This window comes from Gavia stellata, chromosome 27, assembly GCF_030936135.1.
Source record: "Gavia stellata isolate bGavSte3 chromosome 27, bGavSte3.hap2, whole genome shotgun sequence".
NCBI lineage: Eukaryota > Metazoa > Chordata > Aves > Gaviiformes > Gaviidae > Gavia > Gavia stellata.
The window spans coordinates 4,998,084-5,009,733 of record NC_082620.1 but is presented as its reverse complement, the minus strand read 5'-3'; the positions used below and the strand labels follow the sequence as shown (position 1 = coordinate 5,009,733).

General features: G+C 46.3%; 1 protein-coding gene across 1 annotated transcript; it reads left to right on the top strand.

The window, feature by feature from the left end:
- The first annotated feature begins 268 nt into the window (after window positions 1-268).
- On the top strand, window positions 269-11,557 carry CA6 (carbonic anhydrase 6). Its single transcript, XM_009812861.2, has 9 exons — window positions 269-290; window positions 2,417-2,599; window positions 6,453-6,601; window positions 7,010-7,105; window positions 7,658-7,724; window positions 8,314-8,471; window positions 9,664-9,787; window positions 10,301-10,399; window positions 10,923-11,557. Exons 2-9 carry the CDS (start codon window positions 2,578-2,580, stop codon window positions 11,555-11,557), a joined length of 1,350 nt encoding a protein of 449 aa, XP_009811163.1. The 5' UTR covers window positions 269-290; window positions 2,417-2,577.
- The last annotated feature ends 93 nt before the right edge of the window (window positions 11,558-11,650 follow it).

The following is an 11,650-nucleotide window of genomic DNA, read 5'->3' as shown; positions in this document are numbered from 1 at the left end:
TCAATAAAGTGCCTTTAGCGTTTAAAGCTGTCTGTCCAAATAAAATATCCCTGTGGCATTGTCTGCTGTTATTGTTTTGGACGGGTGAGGAGAAGGGTGGGATGGGTGCTGGAAAGGCCAGGCCTGGAGTAAATTGGTATTTACGCTTCCTGAGGATTTTTGAAGCAATGCCCTCCCCACCTTGGTTCCGACTGCAGATACAGCCAGAGACATGTGGATCGCAGCTGTCTTGTTCCGCCTGCTCCTGGTGCATCCGAGCTGCTCTCACCTACTGCACTGGACATACAAAGGTAATGAAAAATGAAGCTGGTTCGGGATTGCTACTGCTTGCTAAAGACGCTCCCATCCTTTTTGTGCTGCAGATGCAACACTCAGCTTGACTCTCCTTCCATTAGTGAAAGATGTCCACAGAGCAGCTAATTTATTCCACTTTATTGATGCCTGTGTGTCTTGAAAGCGATTCTCTTCAATGTCACCCCTGTTTACTCCTTTGTGCGGTTAGGACACATTGTCAGAGTTGGCAGACCCATGAGGTTCAAACAATGGGGAAAATCTTCACAATGCGTTAGAATAAAAGCTGCCCTTTGGATGATCCTGGAAGGAAAAGCTTTAAATAGTGCCTGCTCATTATTTTATTGTCTTATCCCATGCGGTACAGATCCCTAACAAGTGCTTATTTCTGTATTTATATATTTTGTGAAATTTGATCTGATTTTCATTTGTTTCAGGGGGTTGTTTGCAGAGCTCATTGAAGTAAACAGTCTTTTTATGATCTTCAGTGGGCTGGGAATCAAGCTAAAACAAAGGATATTGTTGAATAGAAACAATATTGCGATTAGGACAGTAAGCTTGTTGCAGAACATCGATTTTCGGTAACAAGCTGTTTGCAGAAGTTCTCTCTGGATTTTCTTTTGGGCAGGCTGTCTGCATCTCCTAAGCCCCCCATATTTAATCAACGTCAGGAAACAAATACCTGCAAACTGACATTGCTTAGATGAAACGAAAAGAATTGGCAAATGGTAACAAATCCCCAAGTGTGGCCATAATTATAATAATTTGAAAATTAGGAAGATGATGAAGTAGCTTCAAACTATTTTCTTTTTAAAACAATCACCTCTCCTTCCCAACCACCTCTGCAGGATCGGAAGTCAGGGAGTTCAACAATCACGTGATGATTATTCCTTAGCTCTAGCTCTGTTTGTCTCAGACAGACGTGACTCTGACATTGATCAATATATTGCAGTTCTGGGGTGACGAAGAAAAGGTTGCCATACTGATTGTCAGTCACAGCCACTACAGAGATGGCATTAAAACTTCTACTTATGCTTAAAGTCCTAAATATAGCACTACGGAGAGAGCAAATAGCCTTGAAGGGTTCAAGCATTTGTTAATAGTTTCAGCAGCACCCAGACCTCTGCAGGAAAGATTCAAATTAGAGCTAAGAGGCTTAGAGCCCTTGGGAAAAGGATAGCATCCAGCATGCCCGTTCTCCTACACGTTTGCTCCCTCCATGGGTGACCACAGGCGGTTTTTAGCATTAAATACTTGCAGAGACGATGAGCACATGCAGGTGAAGCTAGGGCCTTTACTTCTTAGTCCCATGTAAAATGTTTGTGTCTGAGGAGTGACACAAAGCAGTAAAAAGAGCTGGTATTAACATTCTGCATGACCTTTAGGGGCTATTGGGGCTGAAGGGGCTCAGCCTAACCAATGGAATCCTGAAATTGGGATACTCAGGTCCTATTGTACACCAGGATCTGTCTCACAAAAGCAATGAATCACTTTTTGTCGTTATTTTGTTCTGTGTAAAAACGGGGTCCCAGGAAGAGGCATAGCACTGCGCTCAGGAGAAGGGGTGGGTTTTGTTAATAAGAACACACCCAGAACATCAAAGCCACCCCAGACCACTTCTATCCCAGAAAACATACAAAAGGTCCCATTTATTTAAACTACTTCACTCCTGTTCTTCTTTTGTTAGCTCTCTCCCTAGTTAAAAAAAGCAAATTTGCTGCCAGTTCCTGATCCGAAGCAGAGACTTCGCACCTATTCCCCTGGCCCTATTCACTCTCACTTGGTGGTGGCTGAGAACCTGATTCCACACCTTTGGCAGCTGAGACCCATTTAAATCCCCATTTCTATATAATCACTGCTTCTCTTTCAGTGGAGGTTCAGTCTCCTGTGATCAGTAAGCTATTACTGCAATGCAGGTTTCTTATTTTGCAGCACAGTTGTCCTGCAGGCAGAGTAATGTCTATTTTCACTCTAGGGAAGGCAGAGCAAGCTTTTATTGCTGCAGCTGCTGGTGTTACAATAACTAGACAGGCATGCCCTGCGGGCAAATGAGGAGAGTTTTCTGACTCCTGAGCTACAGTTCTCACCATGTCCTAATAACCCGGTTTGCTGCTTCTCCATACAGAAGGAGAGCTGGATGAGGAGCACTGGGGAAAGCACTTTGCAGACTGTGCTGGCAAGCACCAATCTCCAATTGACATCCAGAGGAAAAAAGTGAGGTATAACCCCCAGTTACTGCAGCTGGAGCTGAGTGGTTACGACGGGCCTTTGCAGGGGGATTTCACTATGACCAACAACGGTCACTCTGGTAAGACTGGGGGGATCCTTCTCATTACCTACCTAAAAAGAGGAGCTTGTCGAGAACTCATTGCTGACAAAGGAGCAGCCTCAAACAGAAGTCAGGGCATGCAGCTCAAGGAGTTTATTTGGTCCGGCAGCAGCTCTAGCTGTCACTCACCGTTCTGTCAGGAAGAGAAGCTCTAAGGCAGGAGGAAGCAAATGCTGCCTGTCTCCTTCAGCCCCACTGTGCCCCGAGCCCTGGCTGGTAGATGCGTGGGTCACCGCACTCTTTCCGTGCCAGCGGGTGATGCTGGTGGCCAGCAGTGCAGGGACCAGGCCAGTGGCAGCAGAGCAAAGGCCTTACGTTTTTGAAACGCCGATGTCTTTTAATGGTTGGTCCGTCCTGAAAACCCAACCCTTTTATCCTCACCTCTTTGTTCACACCCTGCACGGATGAGTTCAGGTTTCCGTGCATCATCCCGGGTTGAGTCCTGCAGTGCGTAGAGAAAGAACATACCTTCCTGCTGGGACAGCTGGTGGGAGAGATGCCTGAACCAGACAGCTTTCTGCTTTTAAGCTATAAAGTAGGCTGTGGTGTATCCTCTGGAGGTTTCACCTAGGCAGCGTAGCATGCACTTATTATATCATGTTCGGGGTATAAAGGAGAGTTTATGAGTTCAGGTATGTATTTTCCCAGCACGCATGGGATATGGGAACAGCTCTTGTGTGTTCACCTCAGCACTCTGCCGTAGCCAGAACATGAACACAAACCTTTTGGGGCCAGCAAGTGACACTAGGTTGAAATGCGGTGGAATGAGCCAGCTTTGCCATAGCGGTAGGCAGTTTTTTCTTCCCTGGCTGAGCAGATGTCCTGGGAGGATGTCAAGCTCATGCCAGTGCAGGAACAGATTATTCGTTTTAGCTGATTGAAATGCTATTCACAGACAATGCCCCTTTTTTTTTTTTTTTTTTAAACGCACCTTACTTTGCTTTGCCATCTCACTTCGTTCTGCTCTCCTAGTTTTGTTGTTTTCCCCAATCGCACAGGAAAGCTCTCCAGAAACACATATATAAACCAGAGAAATAAAAGACAGTTACATTTCTGCATGGTATTTTCTCTGTTAGACATTAAAAAGGGATAAAAGGCAGCTAGAACATTATAGATTGACCCTTTCTTTCAGTGAACTACAAGACTGCAGGACTACAGCAGTGAGTGGTATTTGGGGCATACTGACTCCTCTCTGCACTCAGAAAATGCATCTTTTGCCCCTGTGCGGTAATAAGAACTAGAAGTGATAGGAATGGAGAACCATAGTTCAGTAGCAAGTTTGCATCCGAGGTTCAGTTAGATGTAGGTCACACAAAGTACAACACAGAGGAGAATCCCTCCCTTATAGTCAGAGGATTGGTATTTCGGGTCTCAGGAAGGGAAGCTGGAGCACAGCACGGGTTAAAAGCCTTGCCTTTGGCCACACAGTCTCAGGGCAAGGCTTATCATTTAGGAGGTCCTAGATTCCCCTGCTGCAGTCTGTAATTCATTGGCTAAATAATTAATCAGCTGGTGCTGTTGGGATAATGCTTTTGGACTACAGATGAGCAATGAGAGAATATTCTAATAGCTGCAGAGGGGAGGGGATGAGTATTTTTGGGAAGGTGTTTGGAACATAAAGCTGGTAGCTCTATAATCCCGCACGACAATCCTTTCTTCCTCTCTGTAGCAGAGGGAAAAATACAGAGTGAGAGCAAGGAAATTAAGTGATGAGAGACATACTGCCTTCAGAGAAAGACTGTTGTGATTGTATTTCTACAAATTGTAACTCCTGTTTATCGCCCACACAAGCTCAGCATTGCTACCGTGACTGTCTACTATTTAATGCCTGCAGGTTTAGCTTTTAGATCTGACTGCACATCTGTATTTTCCTACTCTTTTGTTAACAATGATTTTCTGATGCAGGGCATTTTAGTAAAGCACTAAGGCAAGTGACTGTCCTTATTCACAGCTCCTGGGAAGTCAGGCTAGGTTTTCCTACTGGCTTCAGTGAGATGGGACAGGGTAGCAATAACTTCCAAGGAAAATATTCCTCTGGGCCACATCAGAAAACATTGAGCAGATCTGAAAGGGACAGGAGATGGATTTATCAGCAGGACTGTCCTTACAGGCTCTCAGGAGCTGAAGACCAAGTGTCTCACCTAAGAAACCAGCTACACTTTTTCTCTAGTTGTATAATTACCAGGCTAAATCCCACTTGATAAAGCCTATTTGCGGGAGTGCAGAGTGTCTGCACGAGGAATTTGCACCTATCTGCCACGTCTGTGCAGACGCACTGGCACAGATAACCTCAGGTTAATGAAGCCTTTTGTATTTGGCTTTTGGACTTTTCTTTTTTTTTTGAAACAGGATTGGTCCTCTGGTAGGTAGCGAGGACACGCACAGCTCTGGAAGATTAAAATGTCATCCATGCAGGCTGTGTGCAACTTCTTCCAGTAGCAGGTTTTTCTTATTACTGGGACCTCAAGTGTGGCCTTCATTAACTCATTAAATCAGCCGCCTCAGAGGGGGCAAAGAGGCTGGCTGCGTGTGCTGGCATCCGTAAGGCAGGAACGGACAAGAGCCCAAACTGCTGAGCAGAAATGCTAGAGGAAGGTGCCGTTGCAGTCAGAGTCGCACTGCATAATCCCAGCTGATTTTCCACTGCCTGGCAAAGCTAGAGCTAAACAGGAGTAAGGCACTTCCAGCTCAGAGCAGTCAAACTTCCCACACGCACTTTATATGGGTGAAAAGCAGAAGCAAACTGGGCCATTACCTACCTTCATGCTTTCAGCAAAGTATTTGCATAAAATATCTTACAGCAGACTTCAGCTTCCCATAAGCTCAGAAGGCAATTCTCCGGCTGTGTTTTGCAGAAAGTAGAAACCGTAGTGATGTACTTGAGGTCAATAACCCTAATTAGGGAAGGCAGTCAGCAGAGATCCGATGTAAAAAAGTAAGGTAGATTTTTTTTCCTCCGCTCTAGACTCTTTGGGATAGTACAAGGAAACAGGTTTTCATCTTGTCTGTCTGCAAATAGTTGACAAACAAAAAAAAACTTCTCACAAACCCAAACTATGACTAACAAATCATATACTGTGCTACATTTTGCAAGGATAATTGCTATTTTTTTATAACATGCTCTGGGCTTCCATTAGGATGAGGCAATTCTTCATTTTTCACTCCTAGGTTTGGCATATTTATTAACATAATATATGATTTGCCGCAGTACGTTAGGAGGAAGACAAATGTTTCATCATCTCTGTGAATACTCCTCAGCAAGGAGAAGCAAAGAGATTTGTCTCTACAAATCCTTCAAGCATTAACACAACCTTTTCAAACTGACAGGGCTCTGGCCCAGTGTGCCTGTTCCTAGAAGATTCAGAGGCCAGAATGCTGGAAATGACGATTAGGTTAGATGAGGCCAGTCACACTGTTGATTTCTATCCCCCTTTTCTTCCTTGGAAACAAAGTAGTTAACAAATCTGTGCAGAGCCCTACAAGATGTGATGTACTGTGCCAGAGACAAGCATTAAAGCACTTTCATTACTGCCTAAGGAAAAAGTCAGAGCTGCTCAGACAGAAAAAAAAGGCTGCAGACACAGCTAGTGCCCCGTCATCTTTGTGCCTGGTGTGGTCTGTGATGCACAAGCCTGAGGTCAGGAAAGATTTTAAGCACGCCTAGCTTTAAGCTTCAGTGGTTTTCCTTGCATGCTGGAGTTAGCTCCCTGAACATGACTGTGCCAGCTTATTGCAGAGAGAATGTTCTTTGCAGAAAGCCCTAGGCACTGTAAGCGTAACTACAAGAATGCGCATAGCTGCATCCATTGCTGTCTCCAATCCTGTTTTTCAGTTCAGATTGATTTGCCACCCACCATGCACATCTCCAGAGGGCTCCCAGGCCTCTACACAGCTGTACAGATGCATCTGCACTGGGGTGGCCTGGACCTGGAGACCAGCGGCTCTGAACACACCATAGACGGGATGAGATACTTCGCAGAGGTACTTGTGAAGGGGGTAGGCTGGAGGGAGGGTACATTGCAAGACTGGCTGTTGGGAACGTGGAAGCTGCAGCTCACAAAGCCTGCAGGAAGCAATGTAGAGGCAAGTGGGAGAAAAGGGGGTCCCATAAGTGCAGGTGGTTGGTGCAGTGCAAGGGCTGAGCCTGATGGTGCTGGCGCAGAAGACTAAAGAAAAGCTGTTGCAATAGCACTAATGTCTTTCAAAGATGGAGTTGTTCCTCCACGTTCATCGCAAACCTATTAAACCGAAGGGCTATTTGGCTGTGCTGGGAGGCACAAGCAGCAGGAGATGGGATGGTGACTCTGCCTTCAGTCTGTATTGGGTCCTTTAAAGCACCAAGAAAGCCATTTATCACTCCTTGCTAAATGACCCTGTTTCCTTTGACAGCTGCACATTGTCCATTACAACTCAGCTGACTACTCAAGCTTTGAAGAAGCCAAAGACAAACCAAATGGATTGGCTGTGCTTGCCTTCTTGTACACAGTAGGTTTGACACCCCGGCTGCTGATCAAGGCCTGTCCGTGATCACTGTTTAGACGATAACGGCAGTCTGAGCAGGTCCAGACACGAGCAGCCTGTACTACGTTTGCACGTATATCCTAAGAGATGATGTCTGCCACCAGTTTGAGGAAGCTGTGCCATAGCAGGACTGTTCTTCCCTTATGTCATCTGGGGCTCTCACAATACCAGCCAATACAACTGGGGAGCCCCAGAAAAGTTTGCCCTGTAAGAAGTACAGATGGATTATTAGGTGTGGCAGCTGGGTTTTCCCTGCCTTGCTCTGATTTGAAAATGGGAACACTTGATTTGGTGTGGATTTAGAAGTGGTGAAAAAGGATCCTTGCAGTTCACTACTGTACCTGAGATCTACGTGTACATACCTTATCATGCCTAGGATTGTCCAACCTATTAAGAGATCTGCAATAGTATTTGTTCTCTTTGTCTCCCAATTCATCAATTAGTCCCCCAAGCTGATTAGTAGTATAGGACAGGCAGGTCACTAACCTTTTGTTCAAATTTCTATGCTGTGTTTAGGATGGGCACTTCGAGAATACCTACTACAGTGAATTCATTTCCAAACTGGCAAAAATCACATTTGCAGGTAAGATCTGGGAATGCCTTTCTCCATCCTTGATGTTCTCAAAGCCTGTATGTATGTACTGGGTCTGAGGACAGACATTTTGCCGCGGCTTTGCTTGTGGTTACGTGGCCGCCAAGCATCCTCAGCCACGCACAACTTCACGCCATCCCTGCCCACGCATCTCAAACAGCAGCCTACACAGCAGGCTGGCGTGGAAGATGCTCAAGGCATCAATAAACATACTCCTGGTAGGTCTACGCAACACACTGCAACGCCATCAAATACCAACCTCCTACGATCCTGCAGTCTGCACGCCCAGATAGACCGCACTGGTACACGGAGTCCTTCCTGGGAGGACTAACAGCTACTGGCAGAGGACTGAGGTGCAGTTGCCCTCCGCCTCCAGGACCCCAGGTAGCTCTGAATGACAAACCCTAGATCCACTGAAAGGACCATTCACTTCCCTCCATCTTCATCCAGTTCTGTCAAAGGTCTAACATACCAGTGCTCTGGGCAAAGTGGTTTGCCAACCCCAGCTCTAACTAATGCCACTCACCTTTCTCTTCGTTCCCCATTAATTGTTACTATTGCCTCTCTGTTTCCTTTTCAGGTCAATCAACAAAGCTCAATTCTCTGGATGTTCAAGCCATGCTGCCGGAAAACCTCTCACACTTCTACAGGTACCAGGGCTCACTAACAACCCCACCTTGCTCTGAGAGTGTGATCTGGACCATCTTTCAGTCTCCAATTGTCCTGTCACACACACAGGTAAGTGATCGCTGTTTACCAGACAGAGGAGCTTCTCTTTCCTCCACGCTTCACCTTTCCACACAAGTTTCCTTTTCTGTCCTCCAGTGATTTTGAGAACAGCCTGACAGAGGAGCTAATAGGGCATTTCTCATAGAGGGCTTTTGGGATAGACTGGAGTTACAGGTGACTGTAATGGCACAGTGATGCTACATCACAGCAAGGGCCACTTTTTGTATAGCAGCAGTTTACCTGAGGTCTGGTGAGCAATAACAAAGCTCTCTGCTCAGTTAAGCTCAACCACACTGAAGGACTATAAAAAGAGACCAGTCAAAAGCAGCAAGGGAAAAACTACTGCAAGAAAGTCCAACGCCACCCCTGCCCATCACCCCCCCCCCCCCAAAAAAGAGAACCATTCATAACATTAAAATAATTGCAGAATAACTGGCACATTTTTAGAAGAGTATTTCATGGTTTTTTTTCTTGTCTACACTTACATTGTGCAGCTAGATCAGATCATTTCAGGAGTGGCCTGCTGGGAGACGGGCGAGGGTTTGTCCAGGCTCCCGCAGAGGCACTGCGGGGATCCTTGCTGGGCGCACCGGCGCACTGGGCAGTAACCCCACTTGTGCCAGCAGTTGAAGACTGTCACATGGCAGGATCCCCTTCTCTCCTGTCTGCCTGGTCAGGACAAAGGCTTCAGCGGGGAAAAAAAGTAGCACAAGTAAAATAAGCTTACTGTTGAGTCTTGCAGAGTGGTTCATCTTCCTTAATGTAGAAGAAGCATCAGAAACATTTTATTCTAGGAGAAGAGCAAGATAAAATGGAGACTACAGTGGTGGAGGATGACAGTGTGTTCTCATGTGAAAAAGATATACTCTTTTTGGCAGGGGGAAGGCTAGTAGGCACTTGTGAGAAAACAGTACATTACAGAATAGCAGCAAAATCTCCAACCATGCATACCATCAGGCAGGTGTTAAAAACTTCCTTCAGGCAAAATGTCTTTATCATGAATTAGCTGATAGGAGCCCTCATGTTCTGTTCCTTTCCCTTGCTAATACTCAGCAAGAGACCCTGCAGGTTTTTCTGTAACATTAATTGTTGTAAACATATAATTGCTAGTTTTAATCCTGAGCTGCAGGATCTGCGCTGCACTTCTCAGCAAAACTGCTGTTCCCGTTGCCCTCCTTAATAAGCCTGCACTGTCTCACAGATCAGCCTCCTGGAAAACACATTGCTGGACTGGCAAAACAAGACGCTGCGCAACGACTACCGGCATGCTCAGCCCCTCAACGGGCGGGTGGTGGAGTCCTCCTTCAGAGCCAAACTCACCCAAGGTAAAGGGAGTCAGCAGGCAGGACTCGAGCTTTCCCCGGGGAGGGGCAAGAAACCTGTGTGGAAGGAGTTCAGTTGCAAATCACTTAAGCTAGACATGCTGGAGATCACCTTTCCCAGGAGTAGTAGCAGTGTCCCTGCACAGGAGGTGGAGATGGCCCATGTGCCTCTTTGCCCCCTGCCAACACATCTTGCTTCTAATGGTGCAGGGGTGGCTGTAGGTTGTGTGCCAGCCCTTTGTTTGACTGCAACGGTGTCACACAGATCTCCCGAGATAAGTGGTGCTGCATGGCACCACACAAGATGGTTCAGGTGTGTCTGCATCCATATGGGTGAGGTACATGAACCATTGCAGAAACAGCGCTGGCGTGGCTGATTAGCCAGGCACCATATGGACTTGAGACACTGCATTTTAAACCAAGGTTTTTCCCAAAACCTTCTACCAACTAGAAAGCAGAAGATCTACCACGTGCAGGTCCTGACCTTCTGTAAATTCAGCTGTCTGATTGCTCTAGAACCATGCCGTTCAGAAGTCGTCAACCTCAGACTGGAACAAATCCAGATGCAGCTCCGAGATATGAAGAGAGAGTTGCTGAATGGAGTGAGCCACATAGGTAAGCAACACACACCTATTCTTGAGTCCAGCTTACCTTCCAAGGATGAAGAGCCCATGCCCTGCTGTCCTTGATGGCCTAAATCATTAACAGGTTTGGTACCAATACATCCAGGTAGAGTTTTGTCCCATATCTATGCCTGCTAATGGAAATTCTTCAACTATGGCATCATTAAAGCTAGCCCTAATCTAGCTACTCTCACAGCAACTGCCGCTTTCTCCTACAACGTGTAAGCACATTTTTACAAACAGTGAGGGATTTAAGCTCACAGTTCCCCTAGGATCAATAATCATCATCTCTATTTTACACGAGATGAGAAAAGAAGGCAGGGGGAGTGATTTTTCCCAAACAGTTGGGTGAGGGAGCTAAGCTTTTCATCATTTCAAGCCCCTTCCCTCTTGGTACAACACATGCCTGTAACTGTGGCTCAAGACAGCTAAGACTGCCACAGCCCTGCCAGTTCTTATTGGGTGTATTCTTCAGGATTTGGGCTGATTTATAAGCACAGCAGAAAATGTAACAGCTGGCTTCTTGGTTATTTCAGGTATTAAATCCAGCACTTTCCCAGCTTTCTACTTCCCCGTGGAAAACATTGAGAGTTTTGTGAATGTTCATCCCCTCCATGATATGTCTCTCCAAGCCTTCACCTTATGTTTCTGGACAAAAGCCCAGCATTCTGGCAGTCAGACTGTTCTTTCCTACTCCACACAGGAGAGGGATAATGAGCTAGTGATGACTGTGGGCACCGATGTGGGATTGTGGATAGGAGGCCATTTCATCAGCTTCCCCCTGTACCAGAAGGCACAAGATTGGCTGCACTACTGCATGGCATGGGCCTCCCAGTCTGGAATGGCAAATTTATGGCTCAATGGAGCAGCTGGTAAAGCAAAGAGTATCCAGAAGGGGTATGTGAGCCAGGCTGGAGGGACACTTGTCCTTGGGAAAGACAGAGACACTCTTCTTGGGACGTTCTCCAATGGTTTTGCAGGGTGGATGACTCATGTGAACCTGTGGAGCCAAGTTCTCAGTCCTGCAGATGTTCGGGCACTTGCACTGTGCAAACCAGGGCAACTGAAGGGAGATATCATAGCATGGGGAGAAACCTCCATGACCCTCTTGGGGGGGGTGGTTCTGGAGTCTGACACCAGCTGTCAGTGACCCCAACTTTTTTTTTTTTTAAAGCAGTGGAAGAATCCAAACTGCTTACTGGGGAAACTGAGAAAAATTTTGATTATTTGCTTGTTTCTCCTT

Coding starts and splice junctions, on each gene's coding strand:
- CA6 (XM_009812861.2), top strand. CDS start 2,578: ATGACCAACAACGGTCACTCTG. Junction 6,602..7,009: donor GGATGAGATACTTCGCAGAG/GTACTTGTGAAG, acceptor TTCCTTTGACAG/CTGCACATTGTCCATTACAA. Junction 9,788..10,300: donor CAGAGCCAAACTCACCCAAG/GTAAAGGGAGTC, acceptor TGATTGCTCTAG/AACCATGCCGTTCAGAAGTC.